The following is a 19,715-nucleotide window of genomic DNA, read 5'->3' on the forward strand; positions in this document are numbered from 1 at the left end:
CACAAAGGTCTTTCATTGACTCTGCCCCCGCCCACCTCACTCTCACTTTCCTGAGGAAAAGCTCCCCCTGTGAGCTCTAATGAGCGGCCCCTTTAGTTCCTCAGGTGCACACAGGTGTGGTTCTCCTTCCCCACCCCCACCTCTCCATCCTCACTGACACCACCTCAGACACCCTCATCTCCCTAGTGTCCCTGACTCCTATCCTCTCCTTTCTCAGTCCTTTCTCCATATTGTTTCCAGCAAAATCTTTTAAAAACTCTTCACTGGCCCTCCATTGCCTCCAGGAAAATCCCACATTCCCCATGTGGCTTAGAAGGCCCTCACTTTTTCCTCTCCAGACACACTGGCTTTTTGGTTATTCATCAGGGCCAGGCATCCCTGCCCCAGGGCCTTTGGACATGCTGTCCTCTGCCTAGAGCACTCTTCATTCCAATATCCTTGTAATTTGCTCCCTAACTTTATTCAGGTCTCTGCTTAAATATTACTTTCTCAGAAACAGTTTCCTTGGCTACCCTTTACAAACCAGTGCACACGCTTGCACGCACACACACACATCATTTTCCATCCTTCTCACCTGCTTAATGTTTCTTCAGGGCACTCCTAGCCACTGGCACGTGAAGTTTTTATCTGTTCACTTGTTTAACACCATCTCCCCTACTAGAACAGGCAGCAGGGAATGTGGCATCCCCGATACCTAGGACAGTTTCTGGCACATGAGTACACAACAGATATTTACTGAGCGAACAAAGGAATGCTCTAGCCCTGCCTGCCTCTCCTGAGTCGCCAGTCATCACTAAGCCGGTCCCAGACTAGCCTTCAGCCATGTCATGCTTACACTAGGAATTCTGCCTGGCACACTAGAGAAAACTTCCACCAGGAGTGTCCTCGACCGCCAGGCCTGGATACGGTCCCTGTGAGCTCTCATGGCACCCTCTGTGTTGGTTCGCAACCTCGGGGTCCCCCGGGTGAAATTCGAAATTAGCCCCCGTAAGCAGAGGGCAAGGAGAGACCGAAGAAAGAGGCAGCCCGCTCCAGATTGGTAGGTGGCAGGTTTAATAAGCAAGAGAACTTAACATTCGACGCTTGTCTTGGACGGCGCAAGACTTGCAGATTTCCACCCCCGCCCACGAGAACCTTAACGTTTAGATGGAGGCCTTACCTGGCTTCAGGCACCTATCCCTCCAGATGGGCTCAACAGCGCACTGCTCGCAACGCTGCGTCCTTGAAAAGGGCTCGCACTGTGGGAACCGTGGGCAGAACGTACATTCCAAGGACGGGGAAGGGGTGGGGAGCCTTCCATTGCCCTGGCCAGCTCGCTGGCCGAGAGGCGGTCACGTTCTCTCCGAGACCTCCTCCAACACTGTCTTGGCCCCAGTGGTGGGACGACCAACCTCTCTTAACTGACCTCCCCCAAACCTAGTTGCCGAGGGAACCGAGCCCTCTTCCGGGGAAGAGCATACCGGCTGATACCGACCGCGCCGGAAGCTCCTCCTACCGCTGCGCCCCCTGGTGGTCGGACACCCGCCAAGGGTCCCTGGGAGCGGGGATTGTTCCCCCAGGTGGTCCTTACGGGTTTACTCCCCAAATTCAATTGTTATAAAACTGGACCAAAATGAAGATAAAAAGAAACTTGCTGTTGCTGTGAAAACTAAGTGCAATGCTTTTAAGATGACTCAATAAGAAAATAGCTTTAAAAAAAACTGCTTTGAACAAGATGTGGACCAAACATACACAGAAGATTGGAGCATATACAGAAATTTTTTGAAGTCTACAATTCTGCACTCAGACTATGTAGAAATTGCCAAAACTGAAAGTTACAGATAATAAATTATGAATGGGGTTTAAGCAAAAATGACCACAGAGCCCTGCACTTAAAAATGATGTGTTGGGGCTTCCCTGGTGGCGCAGTGGTTGAGAGTCCGCCTGCCGGTGCAGGGGACATGGGTTCGTGCCCCGGTCTGGGAGGATCCCACATGCCGCGGAGCGGCTGGGCCCGTGAGCCATGGCCGCTGAGCCTGCGCGTCCGGAGCCTGTACTCCACGACGGGAGAGGCCACAACAGTGAGAGGCCCGCGCACTGCAAAAAAAAAAAAAAAAAAAATGTGTTAGTACACATTTCTGTTTTAAGTTAAAACAAGCATGTTTCCTTTTTTTTTAATGACTCCCCACTTTAGCCTATTTTTTTCCCATTAACAGAATCAGCAGCCACACTTGTTACTGGCATGTGGCTGGTGTGTCACCCCTCACATCCCCAAGCCTGGACCGGGTGGTCTTCACAATGGTGTCTGGCATCTGGCACTAAGCTGGCACATCACAAGCCCCTAATAAATGTCTGCTGAATGAATGAATGAAAAAAAATAAGAGAGCTTGGGGAAATATGGCCAATATCCCAAATCCTCAAGCTCTCTTTGGTGCCCTGAGAGAAACAGATCTAAGTTTTTTCTTTCTCTTTTCTACCAAAGACTTATTTAACCAAAGGGCTACAGAGACTACTTTCACATTCCATGTATGTAATCTACCACCACAAGATGAGTCTGAGAAAGTAGTCAAACAATCTCCTTGTCTTGTTCGCCGTAAGAAGACGTTAGAAATACACACAGACTGGATAAAGAGTAAGATTAAGGTAAGTGTGGCAGTTGGCGTTTGCACTTTGCACAGGGCTTTTTTTTGGCCCAGGTAAGACATATACACACACCATCAGGGAGCTGTCAGGACCAATACACAACATGAATACAAACAAGAAAAATATGTCCCATGTATAGAGGCACTCCTGAGTGTATGGGTTATCACAGACTGACTAGGACTTGTACTAGGGGTTGTTGAGACTCTTCTCCTTGTAGGGCCTACATTAAGCAATTGGGTGGGGTTGGGAGTAGAGGAAAGGAAACATATTGTAATATATAGGTCCCTCCCCTAACAAATTTAACATCTATATCGAAAAAGCAATCACAGAGGGACTTCCCTGGTGGTGCAGTGGTTAAGAATCCGCCTGCTAATGCAGGGGTCACAGGTTCGAGCCCTGCTCCGGGAAGATCCCGCATGCCACGGAGCAACTAAGCCTGTGCGCCTGTATGCCACAACTACTGAAGCCCATGTGCCTAGAGCCCCATTCCCTACTCTGTCCTGCCCTGGAGCTTTTGTTCCTGGAGCATCTGTCTCCTAACCAATTTTAAATGTCCTTCCTGCAGCCAGGGGGAATGTCCTCCCCGAGATCTCTAAGCAAAGGATCCTGCCTAACCCACCATTCACGTAGGCTGCCCAAAAGGCCCATGAGGAGTGGGACATTTGGTTGTTTTTTGTTTTTACAAATGGGCGATAAATTCCAAGTCGTTTGCTGAGTCAGGTAGCACTGTTTGTAAGTGTGTGCTGGTGTTCAGGCAAAATCCAGCCCAGCCAGCATCTCTGCAGCAGTCAGGGAGAGATCACAGACAGACAGGAGCCAGGGAGAGCTCAGGGGCAGACAGAGAGACAGCAGTAGGGAGAACTCACAGACAGACGGCAGCTGTCTCATAGCTCAGGGTCCTGCCTATAAGGCACTGTTTTCCCTCTAGTAGAACTGAAGGAAGGCCAGAGATGTAGTCTCTTCTCTATTAACTTTTAGCTCTTAACCTCATACTTTGTCCCCAAGCCAACAGTGATGAGATTTGGGCTTTTAGATGTGCTATTTATGATATATTTCCCAGTGAGAGAAAATGTGACAACTCTACCTCTGTGTCAGAGATTCTTCTTTGCCCACGGGGTCCTTATCATTAGGAAAATGTCATTCCATGACAAGTGAATTTGACAAGAAGGAAGCATCTTGAGAAATTCTGGCTTTCAGGTGGCTTTTGAAAATAAGACCTAAAATACAAAATCCTCTCCCGCGAACATTATCTAGAAGCTTCGTACGAGCTATTGATAAGGAAGAAACCAACCATGGATGTCCTTATAAAGCACTTTTTTTTAGGTTTAAAAAAAAAGAGAGGGAGAGCAGTGATTTGCAGAGTAAATGTGCCAGGTGGCTGGGAGCTTAATGGCTAGAGGCAGTGTGTTTCCATGGGTGCGCGGGGAAGGGATGGGAGGCAAACTGTGGGAGTCTGGCTCCCCTCTCACTGGATAGGCTTGTGTAAGTCAGGTAGCCTCTCTTACACAGGGATTAATGACAGCGTCTCCTCCATTGGGTCACTGTGTCTTGGAAGTAAAGCGCTGAGCGCAGTGCTGGGTAGGGACAAAAGTCGGTTCCAGGATCATCATCATCACCTCACAGAGAGATTCCTGGGCGTTTAAAGGCCACGCCCTGCAGAGCCCATAGCAGCTCCGCAACCAGCTGCCCCTCTTTCTTTCATTGTCTCGGATTTTGGCATCCTGTTGTGAGCTCTCTTGAACAAAGGATTCTTCAACTGTTAAAAATAAGAGCTCTAGGGCTTCCCTGGTGGCGCAGTGGTTGAGAGTCCACCTGCTGATGCAGGGGACACGGGTTCGTGCGCCGGTCCGGGAAGATCCCACATGCCGCGGAGCGGCTGGGCCCGTGAGCCATGGCCGCTGAGCCTGCGCGTCCGGAGCCTGTGCTCCGCAACGGGAGAGGCCACAACAGTGAGAGGCCCGTGTACCGCAAGAAAAAAAAATAATAATAAAAGCTCTAAAACCACTGACCTGACATCTAGTTAGAGTAACACGGGGCACAAGATGACTTCAAAAGGCGTCCTGCTACAAACACTTGGGAAACTTAGACAAAACGTAAAAAGCATCCTTTGAAAAGCAGAGTGTATAAGAAAGTGCGGGAGGTAATACCAGAAATAGAAACTGGAAAACGAGAAGAGTGAGAGCGAGAAGAGTGTGGGTGAGGTGGGTGTGTCCTGGTGGAGGGGAGGGGTGGGAAGCAGAAGAACTGTCCTGATAACCCAAGGGCTTGGGTTTTAATGCCTGATGGGGACACGAGGGAGTCGGAGGACAGGCATCCTTCTCAAGCACAAGTGAAACAGCTACAATAAGTGACGACACTCGGCCACAAAACAAGTCACAGAAAACACTAAAGAGCTGATACCACATAGACTCTGCTCTCAACCCTGTGGATTTTAATTGGTAATAATAATAACATAGCCAAAAGCAACTGGTACATGTGCAAATTTTAAAACACTCTTGTAAATAACCTGTGTGTCAAAGAAGAAATCATATCGAAAACTTGAAAGGAGTCAGAATGAAATGAAAGGTAAGTATCTACACTTGGAAGAAAGAGCTAAAACAGTATTTTGAGAGAAATGTTATAGCTTTAAATGCTTATATTAAAGACGAGGAAGAGGATTGTGAAGAAGAAGAAAGATGGAAATCGACGAGCTCAATGTTCAATTCAAGGAATTAGAAGAAAAATAGACTAATATAGAAGACGCACAGAAAGAAGACGTGTGTAGAAAATGATAGGAACAGAAACTGATACGCTAGAAAGCAAAGAAATAGAATAAGCACACCAAAAGGCTGGCTCTTTAAAAAGACTAGTTAAACAGGCAAATCTCTAGGCAAGGTTGATCCAGAAAAACAAAAAAGAAAAGATATAAATACTATAAAGAATGAAGACAGGGCTTCCCTGGTGGCGCAATGGTTGAGAGTCCACCTGCCGATGCAGGGACACGGGTTCGTGCCCCGGTCCGGGAAGATCCCACATGCCACGGAGCCGCTGGGCCCGTGAGCCATGGCCACTGAGCCTGCGCGTCCGGAGCCTGTGCTCCGCAACGGGAGAGGCCACAACAGTGAGAGGCCCGCGTACGGCAAAAAAAAAAAGAAAAAAAGAATGAAGACAAAGACAGGACTAAGAGACAGTAGAGGTTTTTTTAAAACATTATATCGGGACTTCCCTGGTGGCACAGTGGTTGAGAATCCACCTGCCAATGCAGGGGACACAGGTTCGAGCCCTGGTCCGGGAAGATCCCACATGCCGTGGAGCAACTAAGCCCCTGCGCTACAGCTACTGAGCCTGTGCTCTAGAGCCCACGAGCCACAACTACTGAGCCCACGTGCCACAGCTACTGAAGCCCGCGTGCCTAGAGCCCGTGCTCCACAACAAGAGAAGCCACCGCAGTGAGAAGCCTGCGCACCACAACGAAGAGTAGCCTCCGCTCGCTGCAACTAGAGAAAGCCCACGCGCGGCAGCAAAGACCCAACACAGCCAAAAATAAATAATGAATAAATAAATTTTTAAAAATAAAATAAAATCTGCACACACACGTGCACAGAGCGATCCATCTCAGCCTGCTTGTCACATAGACAGGTAAACCAAGGCCCTGAGAAGATTCCCACCTGGAATCCCCGGCAAGTTGGTGGTGGTTATGGGTGGGGGAGTGATGGGTGGGTGGCATACGGGAATCAGAGAGTAAGTAGACTGATCTCAAGCCTTCTAGTGACACCACCATGCTCTGATTAGGGACAATCAGCCCCTGCGAACTTTTCACAGGCTTGTCTCTTCTTCCTAGGTACATCAAGGTGATGGAAAAATCATTCTCTACCCCAGTGAGATTGTCTTCCAAATTCTCTTTCCTGATGGATCAGGCCAGATATAGTATCCACTGGAGCACAGGGACACATATGATGTCTGAAAAGTCTGTGATTCGGGGCTGGGGCATGGGTTTTACTGGGGTCTGCGTCCTCCGCAGGGCTCTGCCCTCTCCAGGGGACCCCAAGGGACTACTTGTGCCTTAACCATCTCCCAGTTATCCATCAGGACACCTGGCTATGCTCATCCTCAGTATAAAAGAGGGAAAGTTCACATACATCGTTCTGGAAGACAGTGAACATATGTGTGTCCGGGCCCTTATCAACAACTCTGGCCATGCCACCTTCTATGATGAAAATGGAAACATCTGGTAAGCTTGAGTCATGAGTCTCAAACACCCCTCCCCGAGGAGAAGCAGTGTGATTAAGGTTTCGATTCCCAGTCTGCCCAGCTGTCCTCTCTCTGGCTAAGCCTCTCTTTCTGTCTCTCATTCACTTATGGATTCATTCATCCGACTCACACATGGGGAGATGGGTATCACGATGGGCCAGTAAGACAGGTCCCTGACCTCAGATGACACACTATCCTTTTCGCACCATTGCTTCCCCGCCAGGAAACAGCGATCACGGACTCAAAGCTGGAGTAAGGTGGGACCCTTTTGGTTTCAGCTCTCTATATCATTTAAGAATCAAACTTCATGAGAATTACCTTAGAAAGACCCAGTGACCCTCTGTTCCAGGTGCCTCGAAGAGGAGGGTATGGTGAGTGCTTTGGAGGGGCGTGTATTGTATTTTAAAAACATAACTTCTAAATATTTCATTGTAACTAGCTTAGTTGTTATGTTCCCATTTCTGGTAATGGTGGGAAACCTCATCTTACCAATTCGAGGTAATTCAGTCGCTTCAGAATTTTTCTCCACCTCTTTGGTGTAAGAACTCTGTCTTTTCAGGATTTCTCCCTTGCCTTCTGCTCTAATTGGTCATGGAGTGGGAAATGCATATTGTCTTGAACCAACTTTATACTTCTTGATAGTCAAAGCCAAAATTTTTTTAATTCCGAAAAAAGATTTTCATTCTCCAGGCTTTGGTTTTTAAGAATATTTTCTCTGCTATGAGGTTTTTCAACACCATTTCCTAGTTGACTACTTTGTTCTCAGGGGTATCTGCCCTTCCTGGAGGGCACTTTGTATAGAAATTGATGTCTGAAATACTACAAAGCTACAGTAATCAAAACAGTGTGGTATTGGCACAAAAACAGACATATGGATCAATGGAACAGAATAGAGAGCCCAGAAATAAACCCACACACCTATGGTCAATTAATCTTCAACAAAGGAGGCAAGAATATACAATGGAGAAAAGACAGTCTCTTCAGCAAGTGGTGTTGGGAAAGCTGGACAGCCTCATGTAAATCAATGAAGTTAGAACACACCTTCACACCATACACACAAAATAAACTCAAAATGGCTTAAAGACCTATATATAAGACACGACACCACTAAACTCCTAGAAGAGAACATAGGCAAAACATTCTCTGACATAAATCATAGCAATATTTTCTTAGATCAGTCTCCCAAGGCAAAAGAAATAAAAGCCAAAATAAACAAATGGCACCTAATCAAACTTATAAGCCTTTGCACAGCAAAGGAAACCATAAACAAAATGAAATGACAGCCTACAGACTGGGAGAAAATACTTGCAAATGATGCAATCGATAAGGGCTTAATATCTAAAATATACAAACAGCTCATACAATTCAATATCAAAAAAATAAAAAACCCAATCAAAAGAAGAAGACTTAAATAGACATTTCTGTAAAGAAGACATGCAGATGGCCAATAGGCACGTGAAAAGATGCTCAACATCACTAATTATTAGAGAAATGCAAATCGAAGCTACAATGAGGTATCACCTCACACCAGTCAGAATGGCCATCATTAAAAAATCTAAAAACAGTAAATGCTGGAGAGGGTGTGGAGAAAAGGGAACCCTCCTGCACTGTTGGTGGGAATGTACACTGGTGCAGCCACTATGGAGAACAGTATGGAGGTTCCTTAAGAAACTAAAAATAGAGCTACCATATGACTCAGCAATCCTGCTCCTGGGCATATATCCGTAAAAGACGAAAACTCTAATCCAAAAAGAAATATGTAGCCCAATGTTCATAGCAGCACTGTTTACAATAGCCAAGACATGGAAGCAAACCAAGTGCCCATCAACAGATGAATAGATAAAGAAGATGTGTCATATTTATACAATGGAATATTACTCAGACATAGAAAAGAATGAAATAATTCCATCTGCAGCAACATGGATGGACCTAGAGATTATCATACCAAGTGAAGTAAGTCAGACAAAGACAAATATTATATGATATCACTTATATATGGAATCTAAAAAATAATACAAATGAATTTATTTACAAGACAGAAACAGACAAAAAAAAACAAATTTATGGTTACCAAAGGGGAAAGGGTAGGGGGAGGGACAAATTAGGAGTATTGTATTAACAGATACACACTACTATATATAGAATAGATAAACAACAAGGATTTACTGTATAGCCCAGGGAACTATATTCAATATCTTGTAATAACCTATAATGGAAAAGAATCTGAAAATATATATATAAAATGGAATCACTTTGCTGTACACCTGAAACTAACACAATATTGTAAATCAACTCTATGTCAATGAAAAAAATTTTTTTAAAGAAGGAAATTGATGTCTAAAAGGGGGAAGAAAGCACTGGATACAAGAAGCATCTGGGAGGGGGGACCAGAAACTCAGTCAATTATCTCCAATAGCATCTGCTACATACAGTAGGGCCTCTTCTCCCTAACGACACTTAAATTTTATGGCCACAAGAGACCTAGGGAAAATCTACTTTCACATTCTTGTTGAGGAAACTTAGGGACAGAGAAAATGATGAGTCGTTCGCCCCAAGCCATACATAAAATCACAGGTGAGCAGTTTTATGGAATTTTGACTCAGCCTGAAGTAAAGCATTCTTTTAAATTATCAAATAAAGCTTGCGAGACAAACAACATCTTATTCCAGCACATCAAAACCCAAGGGGAAAAAAAAAAAAAAAACCCAAGGGGAACGATGGTGCTCGGAGCTGGGGAACGGCTGCCCCCCCCCCCCCGCCCCCGTCTCGAGATTCTGATTCTCTAGGTCTGGGGCGGGGCCTGGAGATCTCTGCATTCTTTAAAAGCTTCCCGGGGGATTGTAGGGGTTGGCTGGTGCTGGAGCCCAGGCCGGTGTGCCCACCCGTCTCCCAGGGCTGTGGCACCCACTCGGGGCTGTAAGATAAAGACAGGGGACTCCGAGGCAATACATCCCGTCCCCTCCAGGGGGCGGCTGCTGTGTGACACCACAGACCGTTTCTGGGACTCCAGGAAAGCCTCAACTCCACGAGGAAATGGGCCCAGAGGTCCTGTCCTGGGGGAGAGCAGTGACCAGTGGTTCAACCTCTCTTCCTCTGGGCAGCCCAGCTTCCAGGCCCAGGCACTCGCCTCGTGGTCCCCTCCCGGCCCAGGAGCCCCTAACTTCTCATCTCCTGTCTCTTTCCTTGGGACCTGCAGACCTCTTGCCTTGGAAGTTTTTCGGAGACTGTGTTGACCACTTCACAGCTCCTGATTCTCCAGAGCGGGACACATACCTCCCTTTCTAACCCTGGACTCCTCCCTCACGGGGAAACTGGGCCGCTTACAACCAAGAGGCTGTGGGATGTTGAAAGAGTATCGGTTCTGCTCAGAGTGGGCTCCGAAAATCTTAGCAAGGGGCCTGGGCAGCATCCTGCCCCCAGGGCCACAGGCCAGGGCCCGGGCCCCCGAGGGCCTCCACTCTCACCCGCCGCCCGTCAGGGGCCCCCATGGCAGGAGAGCCTCCACAGACGTGTCACTGTTGCTTTTTCTTGCCCTTCCTTCTTGCTGCTGGCCGGGCAGACTGAGTGGGAGAAGAGAAGCGCTCCGACCCCGGCTTCTCTGGCAGGGCCCGGCCGGCCGGGAGGCCCCAGGCGGCCCCCCGTGCTCAGCTGTAAGCAGTTCATTGCCAAGGCTTTCTTACTGCCTCTCCCAAGGGCAACTGCATCTTCCCTCTCTGGGTCAAGCTCTCATCTCATGTGACTTCAACCAAAGTGGCGCCACGGATGGCATTTCAGGCATCAGAGACCTGGATGGGAGAGGGACTGTCCCTGTGTAAAGCCTCACACCCATCACACCTGAAACTTCACACCACGGGGCAGAGCGGGTGGCGGCACCCGAGAAGACTGCTCCCACCGCAGAGGGACTCGGCCCCTGAGTTTTTAATTCATTACATGCATCACAGCCTCTTGTCTAGGTAAAGAGGGATGTGGTTGGACAGGCTGGGCCCCATGGCGAAGGGACTTAACAGTTTGCACTCGGCTCGATGGGCAGTGGGAAGCAACAGGAGGACCTAGCATTGGGGAGTGACCAGAAGAAGTTCTCCTTATTGGAAGTGAACAAGGCAGCCGTTAGCAGGCCTGAGCTGGCCTCTCCCTCCCAGCGTCCTACAAGGCCCCTGAACACCCCCAGACAAGGCCTGGCGGGTGGCCTGAGTAATCCGGGCTCCCCCCAAACCCTACGTTCTCCTGACTAACCCAGGTCCCAGATTCTCTTCCCTTCTGCATTTGGTTCCCGAGAGAAGTTGCTGCCCATCAGCACCAGTTCTCAAGACGGCCCTGGCGGGATTCAAAAAGCAGAAGCCAGGGCAGAGGGGTATGGTGGGCTTGAAATGCCAGGAAGGGACGGCTCAAAGGAGAGCAGGGCCTGGGCTGAAAGAGGGAGGAGCCCACCACCCCTCACTCACCCACAGCTGTTTCCGCGGGCGCCAGGCGCAGTGCGGGGCAGGGGCCACCCGGGAGCCAGACAGAGGTGGACCCTTCCCTCCGGACCACAAGTTACATTTCCATTTTAGTGGGCCAGACGGATGATAAGCAAACCCAGTCGATTCTCATTATTCGAGATAGTTCTGTTCTATAAGGTCTGCAGAACATGGACGAGCAAACCCTGAACCATCGCTCCCAGGGGAAGGATGCAAATGCACGCATTTCACAGAGTCACAAACACGCACAGAGCACTGAAGGATCTGAGTTGCCTGGTGCGCACATTCCCAGCTGCTTTGCCTTCCTAATTCAGCTCTTGACGAGGGAACCAGAGGATGGAGCCAGGAGGAGCAGGGCACGTGGTGCCAGCAGCTTCAGCTCTGGGGCCGCCGGCTGGAATCTACCAGGATGGGTTGTTTCTAGTATGTACGGTTATCTATGTGTGATAGATACACACACCTATTTCCCCAGGGAGCAGCGGTTCAGTATTCGCTAACTCTGTTTGAGGCAACTTTACAGAACCCAACTACACCAAATAAAGAGAATCAATGTGTATTAGTAAATTATAGGAAGGAAATTAACAAAGAGATGGAGATAGTCATATCGGGACTCGGGGCTTCAGGAAGGGCCTCTCTGAGGAGGTGACATTTAAGCCGGGGCTTACAGCATAAGCAGGAGGGAACCACGCCAAGCAGGGTGGGGAGACCTCTCCAGGCAGAGGGAACAGCACGGCAAAGCCATGAGGAGTTCGAGAGCATGCGTGACCCGGGAACTGAAAGGAGCAATTGGGTGTGAGGGGCCAGGAGCACCAGAGGAGACAACATGGACAGGGCAGGGCCGAAGGGCTGCGCCTAGATGGTTCACCTCCTTGTTGGCATTTCTCCCACCTACCAAGGCCCCATGTTGGGGGGAAAGAGCACGGGCGGGAGGGGAGGAAGGAGGGGCGGGCTTGCAGCCCTGGGAGAGGCTGTGCCCTCGCCCCCGGGGCCCACTGCTGTGGCTGCCTGATGCCTTCTTGGTCTAGGTTGAACCTGAGCCCAAACCTGGGATACTACTTCGCCAGAGACAAGTACCAGAAGGCCTGGAACTGGTGGGATCTGAACCGCCACATCCATGCACCCCCCGTCCAGCCCATCTCCTTGAAAATCAACCAGTACATCAAGGTACAAATAAGGAGCCAGGATAAGATCATCTTCCGCTTCATCCACAAGAAGCAGCACATTTGTTTAAACCTAGGCACCAAGTACAAGGTAAGGTCTCAACTCCCCACGTCTCTTGCCAGGTGGGGAACTACCTGCACGCAGGCCACTGCTGGCTTGAACTGGTCCATGCTCAGGCCTCCAGGCCATGTTTCTCAACACTCCAACCCCTAGGGAAACGAGGCCCCCTTCCCTGACTCGAGGCTTGACCATATACAAAGCAATCATTTAACTTCCGAACACTTATCATTTAACGTAAGATTCGGAGCTGAGGAAACTGACATTCGCATCCCAGCAAGACCCAGACACGCTCCAAGGGAGCCCCAGATGGATGTGGGGCTGGTAGGCAGACACCGTGAGGGCCTCACTTTCCTGCTGTGCTAGGGAATCCAAGGGGAGAAGCTGGACACCCCCAGGAGGGTACAGCCTTTGGAAGGCAGGTCACACCAGGGCCCAGCAGCTGGCCACCCTTTGGTTTGGGGGGTCAGGTTGGGATGTGGCCACGGGCACAGGCCAAGTGAGTGTCTTGGGGAAGCAGCAGCAAGGTTGCCGGTGGTAGGGCTGGGTTCACAGATTCGCCCTAGAGAGTGACGTTTCCAGGGAAGGCTCGGTCATGGCCACAGGGTCCTAATCCTGACGCGGGGGGAGCTTGGTGCCCAGGTAGCATTAATCCTCACGAGCCGCCTGTGAATTCCCACAGTACATTACCCCGGCGGTGCTGAGCGAAATGAAAAAGAAAGCAGTCCTGGAGATGGAACTCAGTTCAACGGCTCGGAAGATCCAGATCCTTCTAGGGAAAATGAGGGCGATCCTGAGTACACTGACCACCTGTGATTTGGAATGCTTCATACAGGGCAGCAAGATCTTGCCAACAAGACAATATGAGTTGGAGGAGGAACTCTCGTCTTCCAAGCCGGGGCAGTCACCAAACTGTGCTGCTTCGGCACGTGCGGAACGTTTCGGGAAGGTGGAGGTGTCCAAAGCCCCGAGGAAACCCCCAAAGCCCTAGTTCATATCTTGTGGGAGCTGGTTTGTAATTTGGGACCTATCACAGCTCCTTGATTTGGAGAAAAAAAAAAAAAAAGTTTTTCAGGGGCAGAGAGGGGCTGACAGAGTCTGTGGCTGGGCACAGAAGAGACTTAATCATGCGTCCTGCCAGCATTAGAAGCAAACTGTTTCAGTAGACAATACATGTCAACACCTGTCCCGCTTGCTTCTACTGACCGTATGAATGCAGATGTTCTTTTGTGACTTTCCCATGCTTGGGTTGACTCAGGACACAGACTGTCTCAAAGCCTAGCTCTGCCCGCTGTTGGCTGTGTGACCTTGGGCAAGTAGCTCTCTGCCTCCGTTTTCTGATCTGTAAAATGGGTCTAGAAATAGTAGCTTCACAAACACCCCCGCCAAGACAGAGGGACGCCCAGTCAGCAAAGCCGCACCAGCCTGCAGCCAGTCCCCCAAACCAGGAGCCCAAAAGGACCCACCCTTAAACTCTCTTCAATAGCTGGGCCCCTTTTGGTCACTGGTTACATTCACCAACTCAAATAGGTAAAGCAAAATGGGAAACGTGTAATCTGGATGGAAGATGCAATGGGTCTCAGAAAGGACTGGCACGTGGGAAGGCTCCAGGAGCCAGGAGGACTTTTGTTCTCAGCTCTGTGACACTGGCCTTGTTCCAAAGATGTGGGGTTTTTTTGCGGTACGTGGGCCTCTCACTGCTGCGGCCTCTCCCGTTGCGGAGCACAGGCTCCGGACGCGCAGGCTCAGCGGCCATGGCTCACGGGCCCAGCCGCTCCGCGGCATGTGGGATCTCCCTGGACCGGGGCACGAACCCGCGTCCCCTGCATCGGCAGGCGGACTCCCAACCACTGCGCCACCAGGGAAGCCCAAAGATGTGTTTTCTATGTATCTCAGTTCACATGGCTTTGTCTCCTGGTCTTTCTCAAAAGATCCCAGTGGTCTCTATTGGCCTGGCTTGATCAGGAGGCCACCCTTGGTATGATGCAGTGTGGTAAGAGAGGGTGGGGTTACGTCTTAGGCTCCTAGTTGATGTCAAGCATGGAGAGGGGCAGTAGTTTCTAGAAAAGGGGGACTCAGGAGCTGGGCAATCCCCGATAGCGTGCCTTTTATACGTCCCTGGGACACTGCAAACTTCCCAGGTTGGCCTCAACTACAGCCTGAACCAAAAGAGTATAGGAAACACCTCCTTCCCGGCTCAGCCTAGCAATTAGCCAGCTGATCCCGGCTGTGAACAGACAGCCCAGCCCCACCTTCGCGGCCCCGCTCTCCAGCCAATCCCACACTGCCCTCACCAAAGTCCTGTCCTCACCCCAAATCCCGACAACTGCGCGCCTGGGGTGGGACCAGGGTGGTCAGGCTGGCAGTAGTGGGGTGCTGCACGGTCACTTCCCCCGTGTGACCATCACACCTTGTCGGCAAGTAGCGTCATCAGCTAAGACAACAGGTACTTTGTTGCCAGGTAGTGACCGCTGGGGAGCAGACCGTCACAGGCCGCACAGTACTTGGGTTGACTCAGGACACAGCCATTCTAGGGACCTTGTTGGTTTACACCTCCGCTGGTGTGGGCAGAGGTCCCTTCTCTTACCAGGCCCTGGAGACAAGGAGCTCCGGAGTCGCGTCTCGCAGCAAACAAATCCTCCCGAGCCTGCGTGCATCTCAGAGCCCCGACGTTCCTCCCTCGTGTGCCCGGGAAGCAGACAGCCCTGGTGGGGGTCTCGGTGCCACCGCCCGCTAGCTGTGCGACCTTGGCCACGGCAGTGAGCCCCTCTGGGACTCCGTTTCCTCCTCTGGAACAGGAGGGCAATCAGCAACACACCTTACAGAGCTGGAGTGAGAATGAAAGCAGGCGGCGTCAGTGGAGCGCTCAGCGTGGCGCTTCACAGATGTGGGCACTTCATTATCATCCGTCAGTGCCTCTCCCCGGTCTTTCTCCTTCCCCAAAACCTGAAGACATGACTCACCCCATTAACACAGAGACTGTCAGCAGGTGGCCTCGCAGAGGCATTGTGCTCGGTCAGCTCCCTGTTTTCAATATTCTATTGCCAACGTCTATAGAGACACAGTATTTCACGTAGATTTTAGGCATTTCCAGCCTCTCTCGTAGCTGCTGCTCTGTTTGAGTGTTATCACCAGCCGGACACAATTACCCAGCACCCAGGGACTGTTTCATAAGGAAAACGGAGTTACCTCACAGATTGTGAAGGAAATAGCGAAAGTAGCCAGATGACCGGGAACTATAAAAATCCAGCCCCCACCCTCTGTATTAGTTTGCTAGAGCTGCTGTAACAAAAAGGACCACACACTGGGTGGCTTACACAACAAAACTGTATCATCTCACAGTTCTGGAAGCCCTAAGTCCGAGATCAAGAGCGTGGGAAGGATGTGGCCCAGGCCCGTCTCCCAGCTTCTAGTAGTTCCTTTGTCTTTGGCAGTTTTCACATGGCGCTCTCCCTGTGTGCATGTCCCTGTATCAAATTTCCCCTTTTTATATGAACACCAGTCATACTGGGTGAGGGGCCCACCCAACTCCAGTATCTTAACCAATTGCACCTGCAACAACAAGCTGGTTCACAAGACGCTTCCTGCTTGGATACCAGGAAAACTCACTGGAGAACAAGTGCCACCAGACACCCCCCAACACACGGCTGCCAGCGCGGTGCAGAAAGCAAAACCCACACCAGAAACGGAAAGAGACGCCCTTCCCCTGTGCCTTGCAGTGTAGCGCCAGCACCCTACCAAGCCTAACTCTGCACCAGCTGGCAACGGAGAAATGTTCTCAGGGTCCAGCTCCAGAATCTCAAAGCAGGGCCCAAAAGGGTGGATTTGGAGCTGAGGGGCACTATATCGATAACTGGCACAGAGCTTCTTCCTCCTCCCTGCCCCAGCACTCAGTGAAGCATGGAAAAATCACACACACACAGGAAGTCAGCTTGGCCAAGATGAGAGCAGTTGCAGTGATGCCAAGTCTAGCACACTGCCACAGCAGTGGACCGACACTTCCTGCTTTGAAAAAATAAAAACCTGCATCTGTAATGCTTCCTTGTTCTCCTTCCTCTGGTCCTCCTGCTTCTGGTCTGTCCCCTGCGCTCCCATTTCCTTCCAATAAAGCCCTTTTCTGCTCCAGTTCGACACGATGCCTTCTGTTGCTTACCCTCAAGGACCCTGAGAGATACAAAGGATGAGTAGTAAGGAGACAAGTTGGGCAGATAGATATGCAGGAGCCTGAACAGCCCGTGTGCATCAGGAGTTGAAAGTTTTAGCAAAGGGGAAGGAGAGTGTTACTACTAAGACTAGGACTTCCCTGGTGGTTCAGAGGCCAAGACTCCACGCTCCCAATGCAGGGGGCCTGGGTTCGATCCCTAGTCAGGGCACTAGATCCCATATGCTGCAACTAATCACATGCTGCAACGAAAGATCCCGCACACGGCAACGAAGATCCCACGTGCCGCAACTAAGACCTGATGCAGCCAAATAAGTAAATAAATACATAAACAAATATTAAAAAAAAAAAAACAAGACTAGGTTCTTGTAGTAAGGATACTTCAATATTCCCAGCAAGGAATACTGAAAACGAGGGCCTCGACCCAGGGCAATGGCATTGGAAATAGTGGAGGGGAGGAAATAGAGGGGGCAGGAGGGGGTAGAGAACAGGCGGGACTTGGTGGGAATGGGATGGGGAGGAAGGCTGTATGACTTGGGCCCAAGTGGATTCTTTCAACAGATACTGAGCATCTACCTCAGGCACTGTTCTAGGCACTAGGTATACAGCTGTAAACACAGCAAAACTCCTCCCCCGGGCAGCTTACAATCCAGACTGGGGGAGGCAGAAAAAAAAAAAACAAGTAGGGACTTCCCTGGTGGCCAAGTGGCTAAGACTCTTCGCTCCCAATGCAGGGGGCCCGGGCTCGATCCCTGGTCAGGGAACCAAGAGTTTGCACGCCACAACTAAGACCCGACGCAGCCAAAAAAAAAAAACCAAGTAAGTAAAAGACATCATTTGTTGGTATGAACACAACTAAGCCAGGTGAGGGGATAGCAAGTGCTAGGAACTGGGGGTTGCTGTATATATCACAGGGTTCTGCAACCTTGCCACCATCCACATTTTGGACTGGATAATTACGTGTAGTGGGAGGCTAGCCTGTGCACATTTGGCAGTTCTAGTTGCTTCTACCAACTAGAAGCCAGTAATACCCCACACACTCCACTCATGACAACCAAAAATGTCTACAGGCGTTGCCAAACGCGCCCTTGGTAGCAGGGGGCAGGGGTCATCCCTTGTTGAGAACTACTGTTGTATATCCCATTTGGGTTGTTTTGTTGTTTTACGGCCCAGCATTTATCTGTCTTGGCAAATGTTCCACGTACTTGAAAAGAATGCATTCTGCAGACTCTGGTCCATTCTATAAGGAGTCCACACATTATTTAAAAAAAAAAAAGTCATTGCCATGAAAACAAGCAAACAAAAACTTTACGAATTGTCTAAATTAAAAGAGACTAAAGAGATGGAACAATCAAGTTAACACGTATGAACCTGGAAAAGAAAAAGCTATGAAACATTTTGGGGAACAATCGAGGAAAGTGGAATATGGGCTACACAGTAGATATCACTGATTTTTTTTTTTCTTTTAGGTGTGATAATGGTATTAGGGTTACTGTTTGGAGATGGATGCTGAAGTATTTAGGGGTAAAATGTCATGATGCCTGCAACTTACTTCAAATAGTTCAGCAAATGAGTGTGTGTCTAAGCAATGATAATTAAAACTCACCTGACTGGGAATTCCCTGGTGGTCCAGTGGTTAGGACTCGGTTTTACTGCCGGGGCCCAGGTTCAATTCCTGGTAGGGGAACTAAGATCCTGCAAGCCGTGTGGCACAGCCAATCAATCAATCAATCAATCAATCAATAAACTCACCTGATTAATAAAAGTGTAAAAGAGCCCAATCCTGTAAGAAAAGTTATTTTAGAATACATAGAAAAAAATCTGGAAGCTATATGCCAAACATTTAACAGCAGTTTACCTTTCAAGGTTCATTTATGGAAGACTTTCACATTTTATGTTGAAATTCAAACACTACAGAAATGTCTAAGAGTGAACATATTTTGATAACCAGGAAAAATGTTTTAAACCCCCCCCCCCAATATGTATTTATTGGATGACTATTTAATGGATGCCATTATACCAAGTTTCCAGCAGCTGTCTCCTTTCTATGGGGGTTGGGTGCTGAGGAAGAGCAGACAGACAAGCTAGTGGAGGAACCACCAGCAGAAGAAAAGCACACCAGAAAGGAATCGATGAAGTTCCTCTTTTCTGAGAAGTAACCTTCTCTCCACCAACACACCCCCAGTTCCTTTAATAAATGGACCCTTTGTTTTTTGGGGGTTTTTTGTTTTTTGGGTTTTTTTGCGGTACGCGGGCCTCTCACTGTCGTGGCCTCTCCCGTTGCGGAGCACAGGCCCCGGACGCGCAGGCTCAGCGGCCGTGGCTCACGGGCCCAGCCGCTCCACGGCAGGTGGGATCTTCCCGGACCGGGGCATGAACCCGTGTCCCCTGCATCAGCAGGCGGACTCCCAACCACTGCGCCACCAGGGAAGCCCTAAATGGACTCTTTTTAAAAACTAAGGTTGACTATTCTTTCTTCCTTGTAAGGTAACAGCAGAAGAGAATTTAAAGATATGGGGTTGTGGAAATACAAATTTGTTTTTATCGTGACGTCAATAATACTAAATTTCAGCACTGTTTGTGCTGATGGTGCTCAGGAAACTGGCAGTTTTGCAAATAAAGAAAAATTATCTGTCACCTAATGAAGCATTAAGATGCTTCAAAATGTCTTTCCGGGGCTTCCCTGGTGGTGCAGTGGTTGAGAGTCCGCCTGCCGATGCAGGGGACACGGGTTCGTGCCCCGGTCCGGGAAGATACCACATGCCGCGGAGAGGCTGGGCCTGTGAGTCATGGCCGCTGAGCCTGCGCGTCTGGAGCCTGTGCTCCGCAACGGGAGAGGCCACAACAGTGAGAGGCTCGCGTACCACAAAAAAAAAAAAAAAAAAAAAAAAAAATGTCTTTCCACAATAATCATCTTGCCAGAAGAATCCACACAGTACAAGTAAAACCGGGGAAATCGGAATAAGGTTGGTGGAGGGTAACACTGTCAATATCCTGCTTGTGACACGTGATTGTTCTGCAAGATG

The 19,715-nt window shown here is 49.5% G+C and overlaps 1 protein-coding gene across 1 annotated transcript in view; it reads left to right on the plus strand.

The window, feature by feature from the left end:
* Positions 1 to 13,518, plus strand: part of ERICH6B (glutamate rich 6B) — a 42,403-nt gene extending 28,885 nt beyond the window's left edge. The window contains exons 5-8 of the mRNA XM_065895924.1: positions 6,443 to 6,528; positions 6,680 to 6,832; positions 12,335 to 12,560; positions 13,210 to 13,518. Coding sequence (XP_065751996.1) covers positions 6,443 to 6,528; positions 6,680 to 6,832; positions 12,335 to 12,560; positions 13,210 to 13,518 — 774 coding nt within the window. The remainder of the gene's footprint in view (positions 1 to 6,442; positions 6,529 to 6,679; positions 6,833 to 12,334; positions 12,561 to 13,209) is intronic.
* The last annotated feature ends 6,197 nt before the right edge of the window (positions 13,519 to 19,715 follow it).

Source organism: Phocoena phocoena, chromosome 18 (genome assembly GCF_963924675.1).
Source record: "Phocoena phocoena chromosome 18, mPhoPho1.1, whole genome shotgun sequence".
NCBI lineage: Eukaryota > Metazoa > Chordata > Mammalia > Artiodactyla > Phocoenidae > Phocoena > Phocoena phocoena.